This window comes from Magallana gigas, chromosome 2 (assembly GCF_963853765.1).
Source record: "Magallana gigas chromosome 2, xbMagGiga1.1, whole genome shotgun sequence".
Lineage (NCBI taxonomy): Eukaryota > Metazoa > Mollusca > Bivalvia > Ostreida > Ostreidae > Magallana > Magallana gigas.
The window spans coordinates 50,741,138-50,756,396 of NC_088854.1; the positions used below are offsets into that span (position 1 = coordinate 50,741,138).

A 15,259-nucleotide genomic window follows, 5' to 3' on the forward strand; every position below is an offset into this window, starting at 1 on the left:
AGAGGGACAACCTTTACAAAACCTCAATACAATAGTTGTTGAGTTCAAAGACTTTTCACAGGTGGAAATGATGATTTGCAGATTTCATAAAATCTTTTTATAAGACATTTGATGACGAGTATTGAATTAATCCACTTCCTGTACAAAAGAATAAAGTGGTAGTTCAACACATAGAATGTCATTAAGGTGAGATTCGTCAAATCGGCATGATATCACACAGACACCATTGTTTTAACAACTTTAATTTGATAAATTTGACGACATTTTACAAGGTGGTATGACATTTCCTTGTTTCACTGCAGGATGTTGTATGGTGTTTGATTTCTTGTGGTCTCAGAACAATCAAAATTAGTCCTTAATAATATATGACGTAACCATTGTCTGTAATTAAATTAAGTTAGGCATTTTAACTCAAATATGAAGACACAAAATAATCTCAAATATATTTTGAAAGAACTGAATTGATATGTTGTAAAAGCAGATAATAGATTCTTTCCTGTATATTTTTTAAGACATATATTTTTTAAATGCTACGCAAGTGTCTATATGGAAAAATGAAGCAAAAACTAAATACATGTAGCTAGCTTCACAGCTTAAATGAACGCATTGTTCTTTATCTAATTCGACTTTTTGTCTCATGTTATGTAAATCTACTAGCGGCTTCATTGATCTAGCTCATCTTTCATCATCACTCACAAATTCAGCGGTCTGAAAACGATTTAAACTAGAACAATTAGAGGATTTGAGACATTAAAACTGACGAAGGGAAAGACATAGCAAGTGAAGAAAACTGGGCTCATATGTATGTAGTTTTCTGGTTTGAACTTATTTTATTGTAGGCTTACATAGTTACAGTGGGATTGAGCACAAGTTCAATAACTTATGTAGCCATCTCCCTATAATAATTGGCAAACAATTTTTTTCTTGAGTTTTCTAGATGTCATTATTTTTCAATTCTTTAAATTTGTGTAAAACATGCTTAAATCTTTCTTTATTCTGTAGGTTACACTACAAAATGTGCCACATAGGTTGAGATCTATTTTATTTTCTCTTATATATATATATGCGCATTTATTTGAACTCTTTCTTTTTTATTTCGAAAGAAAATTATTTATCGCCGATTTCCAATGCAAGCCTCTAATTAAGATACATGTATTTATAATTTTTATTTTTCAATGTATGAGAGAGAGATATGTTATATGTGTTCCTACAGCAGTATCTAGAAATGGTTTTCTGTGTTGTTTATGAAAATATTCCGAGTACTTCAGTTCAGTTCTATTTTTTGCTCTTGACAAAATTTTCTTCTATTGGTACAAATTATTTTAACGTCCAGCGTTACAAATGTCAGCAATTTCGAATATGCGAAGAAATTGGTGCAAAATGAATGATATACACATTCCAGGACATGTGTCTTGCATTCCGTTGTATTGACGTTCAAACTGTGCCTTGTACAGAATACTTGCATATCTATTGTTCATTTTATCTAGTAATAAGGATTTATTCGATATTTACACGAATTCATGAATTTGCAATTTAGAAGAAAAGTCATTGTATGTTCGAATATTCAGCACGAAACGCGGCCAATCTTTTTCACAGGCTTTAATCGGCTTTAATTTTCATTATCGGGTAAAAATTTTAAAAAATCCGTGTAAAAATTGTGGCAATTTTAATATGAAATATAATTTCTTTCCACACATAATTCTACTTTTATTAGATATGATACCTACAGTATATTGTATGATCTAAATGCTTTGACACAACACATTTATGAAAGATGATTGACATTTGCTTGATAACTGAAAGCTGTAGGTTTATATAACTATGTTAATTAATAAAACCAAAAATTAATTGAAATGACCTTCGTTTTAATTAATTGAAATAGAAAAAGAAGGGAAAATCCCTTTTACGTATGATTATAAACTGGAATTTAATTAAAGGCAAATGATTTCATGCGTGAAAAGTATTAACTTTTCCAACCTTTATTTTACATGAAACAAAACTTTTGTTTTATCGATTCTATCATTTATTCGTACATGTTATTTACAAATTAAAAAAATAAACTCAAACAAATTCAAAATCAGGACTTCTTCAAAAGATCCGTCGTCATGCTGTCTGTTCACATGGAATAAACGTGTCCATTTTTAACCTTTACAGTCAATTTCATTTCTTTCAGTTGAAAACACGTTTAATTAATGATGATATGCACAACAAAATATGTATTTTACTTTTTAAAAGTAAAACATCGTCACGTTTAATTTATGATATCCTATCAAAATATGGAAAAGTCTCCTATGTAAAAATGTTCATTCAAGTACTGTGATTGTGCTATAAATTGTATAAGTGCGCAAAGACTTGATATCTGTTCGTGCTTAGACTAAAACAGACAAATTAGTGATGTAAATGATTACGGAGTCATGATTTGTGTGTCTATTTCTGTTGACAGTCATTGCACATCGATTTAAGATTTGAGAATTAAAAAGATATTATTATTTTAAACTGGTACGCAATCAACACAATTAAGAGAAATAGTAAACATTTGGTTTGTCTATTATTTGACTTTATATATAAGGAATTTGACTTTACTATTTTTAATTAAATTAAGGCAACTGCATGACCTAAATATAACCAAAAATAAATGATAGGTAACAAAAGATCAGTTGATCGTAAAAAGGATAAAGAAATAAAAATTGATTTTTATTTGTCTTTTAATATTGTCATATTTGCATACCGACACTTATGTGATATATAAATGAATTTGTTCGATTTCTCCAAAAGCTTGTAAGCCATAGGAAGTGTACTATTACAGTAATTCAAAATAGGAAGTAGAGAAGAACGATAACAACAATATAATTAGGCAATGAAGAATCGCTTCATTGGCATTTTCAGTATCAATCTTTAGAGGAATGACCTGTGGACCACAGCTGGTTCGTATCAACGTGGAATAATAAACGAAAAACACAAAGAAAACTGAATAAACAACTATCGGTCAGCTGGAACCGGAAACACGTGACCCATATAAGGCGTGTCATCATCAAAGAAAAGTCAAACAGCGCCATCTGTGGTCAAAGGGATGGACAACTAGACCCGAGACAGATACAGACACGTGTACGCAAAGTATAGGACTGGTTTATTTATAAACCAATTTCTGTACATGATACATATTTACAATACGTCATAATGGACAAAATGGTAATAAATAAAATATGTTCAAAGGAGAGAAAGCTTTATGTCTTTTAAGGTTAGTTTGGATATTTAATTATTTAACATGCAAAGCAGCAACTTGAATTTCAAATAGGAATGAACAATATTTTATATAAAACGCTGTATTCGGCGTTTGGTGCATTTTTATATAAAAAATGCCTTGCATGTAAATAAAATGGGGAAATATTGGAGCATTCTTTGAAAATCAACTTCCTTTAAATGTTTGTGTCTATGGTTTTGCAATGATTTTATATCTGATTCAGCTTCTCTCTCATTGGACCCCGTGAGATGATTTACATAACAAGTTGCTTGATTCTTGAGCCATGAAAACATCAATCAGTCATAACCAAAATAATAAAAAAAATATATAAATTTCGACGATTGGAGTCTGTTTTATTTGTCTGGATGATTCTTGACGTCGTAAGAATCTCAGTAACTTATCACCACCTAAAACAAGACAAGAAAAGTAAAATATCAGTAAACCTAGAGGCGGCAGAAGGACATGGTTTCTATTGGTTGTTGTGATTAATGAACACACAAAGTATTTCGTTCACAATTATGTTTTTCTCGATTGACAAACTTACGTTAAGTTTTTTCTTCGCCTCGGGGTTCTATCGAACACCTGCAAAATGAAGTTAGAGAATGACTGTCCGAAACACCATTGCATTGTACATTGTAAATGTTTAATAGCTGTCTAATAATTGAACGTTTGTGTAAATAGATTTGACAGGATTAGTTATAAAATTAATTTATTGTTAATATTACAAAAATACGAATAAAAAATCTTTTTGTTAAGTCATATAGATGGATATATACTGTTTCAGTATTAATGTTTTATTGAATTCTATTGAACGAATTTGATTAATAGAGCCATCAAACGTACAGCGTTTGTCAAATAAAAAATGACAGAGTGATTTTGTCGGTGGTATTATTAAGTTTACAGTGAATTAGTACCTCTAAATCCCTCAGGGTTCTCTAAAAAGGACTGGAATAAACTCGGCAAATCTGTACCTGGTGAAACGACGAAAATAATGAATTTGCTTATTAGATAAAGTCAAAAAATTCAATTTTGAGATTAAAGACTAACATAAATTCAACATTTTCGAATCTAGAAAACTGCAATTAAATTAGGGGTCCTCCACACCTTTTTGGGAAGCCTTACCAAAACAATATCACGTGATGTGATTCTCTAGCACTTGACCGAAAATTAAAAGACTTGCAAATTTTGAAAACTAATGAGTTAAAGTTTATCTCAATCTTTGATAGCCATATTCAAATCCTGGATTGGCGGGGTCGTAAGACTGATGCTGTATCCACTGAGCTACGGAAAAAAAACTTCAATATAGACAATCAACAATATTAACACATATCTAAATGTCCATGTAATGACGTAGTATAAATCATGGGGCGTGGAGGTCCCTTTACAAGGCTGGATGATCAACAAATTAACCGTCAGATATGGACCTGCATTAACATCTTAAATTAGATGCGATATAAAAATGTTAAGCATTTTAAAAACTATTTTTCGTAGTGAAAACACTCGTATTTAAGCTTTAAAATTTATATATTATTCAATCTTTGAAATTTGAATGTTTTCCTATTTCTTTATAAGAAACTCTCATTCTAACGGAGATTAATACAGTCTAAAAATGGCTGCAACCATCCAGCCTTCTTTATATTAAAAAGAAGATTCATAATTAAAAACAATGACCGTGTAAAGTACATCCATTTCAAAGATTCAATCGGTTTAACTTTATATGTTTAAACATTATTCCTGGTCAATGAAAATAAAACAATTTATAATAAAGTAAGCACTCCTGGAATGAAATGAAAAAGACAGATGAAAGGACAAAATCGTTATGAAAAACAAAACAAATACTATCAACATCGAACCAAACAAAATAAATACTATCAAGATACAACCAATCTTTGATTGTTGGGGGCACCAATTACCCTGATACCCTATCTACTGAAAACTATTATACAACATACTATTTTTTTCAGGTTTTGAATACAATGATGTATTAAACTATCAAATTCTAAAGACCATCTACCGACGATCCTAAATAAAATATCAAACAAACTAATGATGGACGTATTGTCTAGATATATATGTATTGCGATCTACTAATTAACCACTATTCTTCTATTCAAATTCCATATTCAAATTAGAAAACCATTGACACTGGATAAAAAAGCGATTTCTCAGTCTGTCTAGAACACTATATACTAAAAGTCTTAAAAACTGATCCTTCAGCTTAAACGTTTTTTTTTTCTCTAATCAAACGTTTATATGAATATACGCACTGTAGGACCTGATAACTATTTCTGAGCATGCGCATGCAAACTTACGTCTTGGGACACTTCCCCATTGTTGAAAAGCATTCCGAAAAAACCCTGATTACAAATAAACTTTAATCAATCTACATGTAAAAGGTACTTTGATAAAAGAATGGTTGAGAGAGAGAGAGAGAGAGAGAGAGAGAGAGAGAGAGAGAGAGAGAGAGAGAGAGAGAGAGAGTCTATTTCTGTGTAATCTTGCTCAGTAGAACAGTCAAGATTATTAGCGGGCAGTAGTAAATCACTACGTTCGAGCAAAATGCGGACAAATACAAAAAATAACAACATTAATGACACCAAAATGCCTTCAAGAAACCAGGAAATAACATTATTTAAACCGGCATCTAAAGCATTTGTCCACGTATTGATAAGCTGTATGGATGATTTGTTTCCACAGAGGGCTTTATATTACAATACATTTCCATAAATGATTTATAATATGCATTAAAATGTATGACTTGATGATCAGAGATACAAGGAACTACTGTCATCAATATCTATTACTTCAGAGAAATATTTCAGCCAAATGACAGAGTTGTATGTTTGTTCGTGGTATTTATTCTACCACAGATCTCGGTAATGGGACAAAAACCTACGATAAGTATCAGAATAATGTCGATGTGTTCTTTACAAAACAGTGACAGTTAATATTTTTAAACGCAATTAACAATATTAAAGAGTTATTTTCCATTAATAAAAACAACTGTAAAAATAAATTGTAGAAAAGCTTAGAATAAAGAATTTAGTTATGTTGATATTAAATCTGAGACTTTGAATATCTGATGAATAAAGCGCACCTATATTTTGACTTAACCAAAATAGCACATTTTAGAGCAGAATTAAAACAATGAGCACAGTCCATACATTTTACTACATGTATCTATCTAAAACATTCAGCAATGTAAAAAATGCAGTTAAGTCAGCATTATTATTTTATTACTCGAAAGATAAACTAGTTACATTCCTCAAAGCATTTCAATCAAAAAAGCAAGAGCCACCTCCAAAACCTAAGTATGAATTTACAAAAAATCTATTCCGGGAAATTATCAACTATTCTTCTAATAACACACAAAACGCAATTTATATGACTGTATGTTTGAGAACGGCATCACATTATTCACTAAAACAATGGAAAGTTTTAGTTTATTCATTTATCCGTCGAAAATTAAAAAACATGGTGTAGAAATCTTGTTTATTCAATATAAATTTATAATAAATTTGTTATCTACCAAATATGTCATATCATCTTTCCTGTATGCAATTGTCCAAAATTATATGATTAAAAATTTGATCTGTTGATTTAAGCCATGGCGTAGAAACGTTTTGAGATACGTCGGTTAAAAAAACCACCAATACATCCATTTATAGAGATGTTTTGAGACAGTTGTTATCATTGATATGGTCTCGTACATTGTAACAAGAACTGAAGCACTAACCATACGATATCCAGGGACTCAAGTAAAAGCACGTACATGCATAAGGCCTATATAAAAGCCTAGTTTTTCAGCTCTAAGCACATGGCAACTACATGATGCGTAGTCCTTCAGCACATAGCACACGAGCAGAAAGTACATGGCATCAACAGAATGCCAAGTCATTCAGCACTAAACACCGCTTATGCCATCTTTAGAACATCGCCTCTAGAATAACTGCCGCCAAATGGACGTTCATGTAAATAAATCAAACATGTAGAGCACAATTTAATGGCCGTATCAATAGCAATACAATCATTAGAGCTGTATCACCTTGTCTACAATAAAGTGGTTCATGGAAACTCTTCTCTCACCTTGCAGTGAAATATCGGACTTTCCAATGACCATTCATTGTCCTACAAAGTTAGCTCTCAATATCAGCTACTGTTCTAGTGCCTATATATCATGCTTTTAAAGAAAGTTACGCTATTTTTCATGCACTACACAATATAATATTAACAGAATATAAAATAATGTTAATACATGCATTTAAAGTAAATCCTCCTTTGAACTTTAAGTTAATAGCAATGAATTTTTGTTCCAGTAAATTAAATTCAAATGGCGTTATTCGAATGGTTTAAAGAGAATTTGTGTTGAATTCTCGGAACAAATTTCATGACATACACATGTATTTTGATTAACAGTTTCACAGGAGGACCATCTGCATTTGTTAGGTTGAATTAAATAAAAACCGGCTCAAATATGTCCCGCATATCACAAACACATGCTCACGTTATTTAAGACATTCCAAAGATATTTAGAAAGTAAATATAGACATCACTGAATGGAATATTATCGCACATCCGGTCTATGAAATCAGATAGCTCGTTATAGCGTTACTAACCGGCAGAAGGGGAAGGTCCGGAAGCTGTTCCAATAGCGGCGCTGGACTGTTCCTGTCCACTACCGATCGGCGCAGACGCTGTATTACCGGAAGTTCCTAGCCCGGTGCCAGGGGCCGCTGCAGTTCCCTGTCTCACCTGGTTCGTGTAATTAGCGGATATTTCAGATATATATTTTTCAATTGTTGCGTCGCTTGATCCCTCTGGGAATAACTGTTCGGCAATGACATTTCCCTGTTCATCCTTAATTGTAATCAGGGTGTGGCTAATTTCGGCTCCTGGGATGGCAGGTTCTCCGTTGGCAGCTGAGCCTGTTTCTACCGGTGGTGCTGCGAATCTGTCCAGAGCCTGTTGATGTGTAAGATGTCCATCAAACAAGTGTTCAGTAGGGGAAGAACCAATACTTCCGGGCTGAACTGTTTGCGGTTGAGTCTGCAGAGAAGCCTCATTGTTTGTAGATCCAGATACCGGTGGAAGAGCACGAATGATATTCGTTGGTGACAAAGGCAGAGAATTGTCAGGGAACAACCAAGGGTTTGAGGCTGGGGGCGAAGGTGTTGATTGTTGCATAAAAGTTTGTTGGTTAAACTGAGGTACTGCTGGAACCTGTTGACTCACAGCTTGTTGTTGTGTTTGCTGCTGCTGTTGTTGTTGTTGTTGTAAAGCCATCTGTAATGCTTGTTGTCTTCTCATTAGAGATTGTTGTAGCTCTAATCTTTGACGCTCTACGTCTTGTTGTTGTTGTTGTTGCTGCTGCTGTTGTTGTTGCTGTTGTTGTATTTGCTGCTGCTGTTGTTGTTGTTGTTGCTGCTGTTGTTGTTGTTGCTGCTGTTGTTGTTGTTGTTGTTGTTGTCTAAAAATCTGGGAATTATCAGTTGAACCAGAGATAGGAGAGTTTGATCTCGTTTGTCCAAGATTTTGTGTAGGTAACTGACTAAATGGTGCAATGGCAGCTGGACCGGATTGTGGGCTTCTTCGAGCGAATAAATCTGTTGGAAACTGAGGAATATTCCTCATTTGTTGAAAAGTTGAAAAATCGTTTCGCAATGTATTCAAATCATTTGTATTAACAGCAGGTCTTAAAAATCTGTTTTGATTCTGATTCGCGAATGAGTTCGGAAAACGATCATTTCGTACATTAGGTACTGGCTGTTGAACGGCACCAAATGGGGGCCTGACAATGTTCTGACCAGTCGGTCTGTTATTTGGATTATTCCTGAAATCTGATGTTTGACGTCCAGGAATAGCCCTGTCATTTCTGTTGTTGGGCCAGAACTGTCGGGGCTGGTTGATGGCGCCTCTTAAAGTTCCACCGCCCTGTGGAAAAGGAAACCTTGGATTGAAGCCCCCCGGTGGTGGGAGTTGGGGAAATCTCAAAAAAGGAGGCCTGTTTCTCAAGTTAAAAAATCTCCCATCCCGTATCATCTGCGCTGTAAAACAAAAGCAAAAATATCTATTTCAGCATCCTTGAAATGTATTTAACTATAAAATTATATTCTATGCATCGTGTACAGTAGAACGATAAAAACATTGGTGTAGAACATTTTTTAACAAGGAGATTTAGACCACCACTTCCGTGTCTTGAATAGAGCCTAGTGATTCACCCTTTGAGAGATTGTCGTTTTGAAGACTGTACAAGCATTTTATTGATGTTTAAACTAAACATAACTTTAAAATGGTTCAATGGCTGATAATTCAAAAATTTTTGGATCTCATTGAGTCTTGATTTCCAATAAAAACAGGTTTATACTTGTAACTAAATTAGAAAAAAAGTGTTATGTGATAGACACCGTGCATTATCTTCAGACATTCTAAGAGTAATCATCATTTTATGATAATCATAATTCTGCCTTATTGAAATTAGGTTATAGCAATTTCATCTCAAATATCACCCATAGATTGTAAACATTAAGGAGCACCTGAGCCAGACACCTCTCCATGGTTCAAAGATTAACATTTACTTTGTTAGTAATATCTCTCAACTTTTTATCAAAATAGCTATACTTACCATTTGTTGAAAGGAGTACATCCAACAGTACTAAACACAGAGGTATTAAATACATTGTCTCTTATGATGGAGTGATACAAAAATAGCGCCTATCTTCTTAAAAGTTTAATCTACAAAAAGAAACCACGCAGGAAATTACAGGTAACAAATGTATCTGACAGTGTAATTAAAAAATCCTGGTCGTCAAAAATGAAATCAAGCATGGAAAGACAATTCCCGGAAGTTATCATATCGAAACGTTGCCACGTCAAACCATAGTCTCTTCTTTACCTTGTTTGTTTTTTAGTTTTGTTATATTAAAACCTTAGATATAAACAAAAGATTTTGCTTTGTGTTTTATAATGCGCTTTCATGCGGGTGATGTTTGCATGTTTTACGTAAAAATGGACAACTTTTATATAACCTGTAGCATTTTGGATATTTCGGTTGAATGTATTTAACTATTCATAATTAGCTGAAAATAACAACCACAAGATGACTATTTTTGTATTTGTCTTCATAATCATAATATCAAGCTAATGCTTAAAATATTTACAGTCCCATTGCAATTAATCATGGCTAAACATCGTCATGATCTTTAGTGGCTGTAATAAATAAATGGTCCTTGCATAAAGCTTGAGAAAATGACACAGTGTATTCCACACAGATAGATTTAAGGATGATGAACAATTCTCTCGGTCATCACGGCGTCGATACGATCACAATATACCACAATAGGGCAAGGCAGGTAGTCATCAATGCAAACTTAACACAATCTCACCAGAACCCAGGATTATTTACAAGATACTTAATTGGCACACATTTTCACTAGAAAAGTGTATGTAGTAACAACACAGAGAATTGTAGTACATTTTTAGTATGTTATGATAAAACTTGCTTTGGTATGTTATGATAAAACTTGTATACTGCATACAAATTCTGACTTAAGTTTAAGACAGCTTCATGAGCCCAAGGTACTCTGAAATGTTGTCTTTTTCAAGATAGTGAACATTATTGCGTATATTCGAATATTTTATTAATTCACGTTATTGTTTCCACTTTTTGACGTAGGCAAGATAATAATTACGCGCGAATTTGCAATAAAACTTAATAACCATTTGTTCTTAGTATTTAGATTACAAAATTCTAAGCAAACTCTGGCTTCTATATTATGATTATCTACAATCCCTAAAGTGGACATAAATTTAGGACATACTTGAAAAGCGGTATACCAGTCCAAGAATCTAGAGAATTGGATCAACCTATATAACAAAGTCCAACACTGCACAACAAACAAACAACCTGCCCACTTTCAGCAGTTACCGGAATGAAAGTTAATCATGAGGCCATCATCTGGAACAGCAACCCATCAGTCAAACCGCCGGGCTCAGATTACCTTGCATCTGAAGGTAAATGAGAGATCGGAATAGAAAGCGTTTACGGCCTCCTATTGGTCACTGGTAGCGTCAAGGAGAGGGCAGGGTCCTCCGTAAGTGAGACAAGCTAAAAACATGCTAGGGACATCCATTTTAAGTGCTCCAACGATTTCTGGCCGATTCATTAAACTCGACAACAAACAGCACCAGAATGTTAAAATGAAAATATTATTCATGTACAGAAGTGGACTAGATTTTGAATAGTTTGATAGAAAAGCCCAACACTGGGATCATCAAGAAACCTGGTTAAGTCTTAGATGTTTATAACCCAGACAGAAATTTGTTTAGATGACACTTGTTAAACTTTTTAAAGAGCTTTATGTTTACATGAACATGCGTACGGAACATCATAATATTTTTTCAAACAAAGTAATAGGAATTATTTGTTTCTTAAATATCATATTTTGATAGAAAACTATTTATCATTAAAAGTTTAAGCTCCCCGTCTCTCTTTCTCCGTTTTTCCTCCATAAATTCTCGCATTATATGGTGTTTCTTTACCGCAAACATTTTTTTCCAAGAAACAGAGTATTTAGGGAGAAAGGGCTTTTTTTATTTGTTCTTAGTACCAACTACCATTTCTGAAAATATAACAAAGTTATTAATCAATCCAAAGGCTGTCCCAAGTTTACACTTATAAACCGTATACCGGTTTCTGACAATAAAAAATAAGGTGTCTTTCACTGAAATCACGAGGGCACGGTACACTAGGCAATGCCTAACCTGATTCATTTAGCATGTCAATAGGTTAGGAAGAACAAATCGATTATTGAATGTTCTCAATAATCGATTGGTATTCAATCAATCATCTACATACGTTACTGTTTTGTAGAGAGACGCAGCGATTTTACGAGTGCGTGTGACACCAATGGTTAGGGTGTGAAGTAAATGTAAGTATTGGTCACGTGATTCACTCTCATCCCACGCCCTCGAATCCATCATAAAAATGTAAGTTCAGGAAAAAAGACAGACCATCACAATAAACAAATACATCACATAATAAAGTGTTTGATGTCATACGAGTCCATTTCGTATTGCAAAGAGTCTTTCAAGGCGTTTGATTCTACTGTTCATTACATGAATGGACTAGTATATAAATAGTGCCTGTTTGGGAGGGTAACAGTTGAAATTGACACCCCGAGAAAACCATTGTCAACCGACGCGAAGCATTTTGTTATACTGAATGTCTTAATTTTATAGAAAACTTAACTGCTTTTACATAGGAATAACGTGAATTCTACGGTGAACCGTACGCGCATAATTTTCGCGCATGTAACAATTTTTAATGTTACCCGTTGCTTAGTGCGTTGCTAACGCTGAGGGTAATAGAAAAAATTATGAACTGCGTCTAAACCAATCAGATTTCAGTATTTAACATGAAAGTATAACAATATTAAATATTACTGCTGAAGTTGGTGTAAATGGTACATGTGTTTTACGAAAATCAAACAAATTCACCTCCCTCCAATTTTTCTTTTTTTATGTTGAGTAAAACTTGCCCTGCTTTTTATAGCAGGGAAAAATATATGTAATGGCCGAAGGTTGTTTGCACAAAATGGGGACTCAAAGATCGAAATGTGTAACAAATTTTGTTCTTGGTGTATGAGCGTCTCACGATTTTGACACTTGTTAAAATTAAAGTAAAATTCATATACTAGAGCAGTTTTAGCCACAAACGTTACTTTATCAATTTTGACAAAACAACCTGATATTGTTTTAAAACGGAAAAAGATTTCTCATTTTAAAGAATATGTACAGAAGTATGGACAACCCGTGTAGAAGCACATGCTAAATATCATATGGACAGAAAAGGTTGCGTAAACTGTTGACCTTTGTTAGAGAGTTCTGTGATCTGTTAGCTTATTTTATGGTGTTTTAGTGCGATAAAACACTTCATCTTCTGAAAGAAAGTTAACCATTAAGGTTTGTTTTACAAAGTTATGATTCCTTGAAGATTGACAGAGAATGTGTTAAACATTTGCCGTGCAAAAATAACCACAAACAATCCCTTTTTGATGATTATCTTTAGACATAAATTCGTCTTCACGCCATTTACATCTTACATGTACGTAGGATGTTTAACATAAAATTCGCGCGCAAAAAAAACAAACAACAAACGGCATGAAATGTGGTCAGGAACAACAGTTCCTGGGATATGCAGTTAAGGACGTTCGTGTTCTTACGTTTTTGTGTTTTTGTACCTTTGTTTTAATTCTACAGAGGGTCACACCTCGAAAATAACAACAGCTCGTTTGTAGTGATGCCAGACCCCCGGTGTGTGTATGATGTATAGGAATGAATTTACATATATAAAAAAATTATTACAAAAATTAGTTCTCTACCACTCAATCAAAAATGTACTCTTTCTTAAAACGACGGCGTTTGTGACGTTTGCGAAAATAATTTATGCTTGGGTTACTCCGTCTAGCTTTTATTATTTATGATATTTTCTTCACAATCACTGTAATCTAATATTATATAACGGTTATTTTATCTAAACGACATGTGAGTGTCCCAAAGTAAACCATTCAGGGGCGAGATTACACGTTAATGTACCGAGATTCCAAAATTTAAATTTGTTCTACATATTGATATATACGATGTGCAGTTCCTGTGAAATCTCCCAGATTTCTGAAATCTTGTTTGAGTGTTTATGTTAATTGGTCAGTCAACGACATCCTGTCCCTCCAGCCATGTAGCTGCTGCTAGAAATGTGTAGTACTCTATTCTGTCTATATCTAAGTTGATCAAACTCCAACGTATGTCGATTACAAGTAGCTTCCCCAATTTATATTCATTGGAAATAGCTATTAGTAAATCTAGAATATTTCTTTTAACATTGTTGCTCAATTTCTTTCATAATCTTAACATGCTTGTCGGATGTAAGAAGATCGAATGACAAGGAATGACAGATGTATTTAGCCAACGAAAACTATTGAGAATGCATCCAATCAATGTAAATCAAAATTCAAAGTTAAACCAGTGCAAAATGGTCCAATCAAATGACTTATAGATAATTCGATTAATTCTACTCTAACTTATTTTAAAATTTCTGTTTGACAATTAAAATTTCAACAGTAAACGTTTGACATGACAATTACATGGTATTTTAAGATCATAAAATAAAAAAAAAGTTTTGATTTCATTCCTCAACACATTGTCCTGCAATGATTTTTAAAAATCCATCTCTCTTACCTCATCAACCGTACGTTTTTCTCTGTTTCTCTTTGTGACTCTTTTCATGTACACTTTTGGTATCTAATCACAAATTGCATTTTTGCACCACATACAGTATTCCATGAACCAAGGGAAAAAATTACGTCTATAAATTCGCCATTACAAGAAAAGTTGTGCATGAGAAGGTCTTGGAATGGCCAAATATCGATACGCAGCCAAAGAAGTGGAATGTGCAATGATTACAGTGATATATTCATTACAGGACAATTGGTCATGTTTGGCCGCACCCCCGGGCAATAAACATACGGGCCAGTCTGGGGATACTGTGTGTCGTAGTAACCGCAGTAGACATATTTAAGACAAGATCAATGAATCGGACAGCAAGGCTATCGATATGATTGATTTACATGGTGTGCGTTAACGCTCATACTCTCAGATCTGGACAATGCAGTGTTGTTCTGGCATCATATTGTTGTGTTTTTGCTTACGGAGTTGTGGTTAACTAACCAGCCACTGTTTACCGGTACGGTAGTTAAGCTGCATTCCATGATTTCATATAGACCTGAAACGAACCAAGCGCTCTAAATTTTTGAAGGTTAAAGAATTATAACTCTTGAAAAAAAAAGAAGACAAATCATGCATGTATCGGCGTAAAATTAACCTCAGCAGGTAAAAAAAAAGCAAATTTAACAATTAATTGTCAGTTAGATCTATTTGACAAGGTCATTAACCCAATTTTACTTTACTCGTGCGAAGTGTGGGGTTACGAAAATTTAGATATTATTGAAAAGGTACATTTGAAAT

The 15,259-nt window shown here is 33.6% G+C and overlaps 1 protein-coding gene across 6 annotated transcripts; it reads right to left on the reverse strand.

Moving 5' to 3' along the window:
• Positions 1 to 3,110: 3,110 nt before the first annotated feature.
• Positions 3,111 to 14,703, reverse strand: LOC105335704 (probable serine/threonine-protein kinase tsuA). Of its 6 annotated transcripts, none has more exons than XM_066077081.1 (7): positions 14,474 to 14,703; positions 9,864 to 9,973; positions 7,858 to 9,285; positions 5,554 to 5,598; positions 4,156 to 4,212; positions 3,786 to 3,823; positions 3,111 to 3,648 (listed from the first exon to the last, which is right to left on the reverse strand). In XM_066077081.1, exons 2-6 carry the CDS (start codon positions 9,916 to 9,918, stop codon positions 3,813 to 3,815), a joined length of 1,596 nt encoding a protein of 531 aa, XP_065933153.1. In that variant the 5' UTR covers positions 9,919 to 9,973; positions 14,474 to 14,703; the 3' UTR covers positions 3,111 to 3,648; positions 3,786 to 3,812. The 6 variants fall into 6 exon arrangements, with proteins under 6 accessions (XP_065933153.1, XP_065933154.1, XP_065933152.1 ...); XM_066077082.1 differs by lacking the exon at positions 14,474 to 14,703 and adding an exon at positions 11,145 to 11,265; XM_066077080.1 differs by lacking the exon at positions 14,474 to 14,703 and adding an exon at positions 11,059 to 11,215.
• Between the last annotated feature and the right edge of the window lie 556 nt (positions 14,704 to 15,259).

Bases quoted from the DNA above. Each gene is read 5' to 3' on its own strand.
- LOC105335704 (XM_066077081.1), bottom strand. From the start codon at position 9,918: ATGTATTTAATACCTCTGTGTTTAGTACTGTTGGATGTACTCCTTTCA. The intron at 9,286-9,863 runs GTAAGTATAGCT...TTTGTTTTACAG, and splicing joins TGTACTCCTTTCAACAAATG to CGCAGATGATACGGGATGGG. The intron at 5,599-7,857 runs GTTAGTAACGCT...ATTTGTAATCAG, and splicing joins CGGACCTTCCCCTTCTGCCG to GGTTTTTTCGGAATGCTTTT.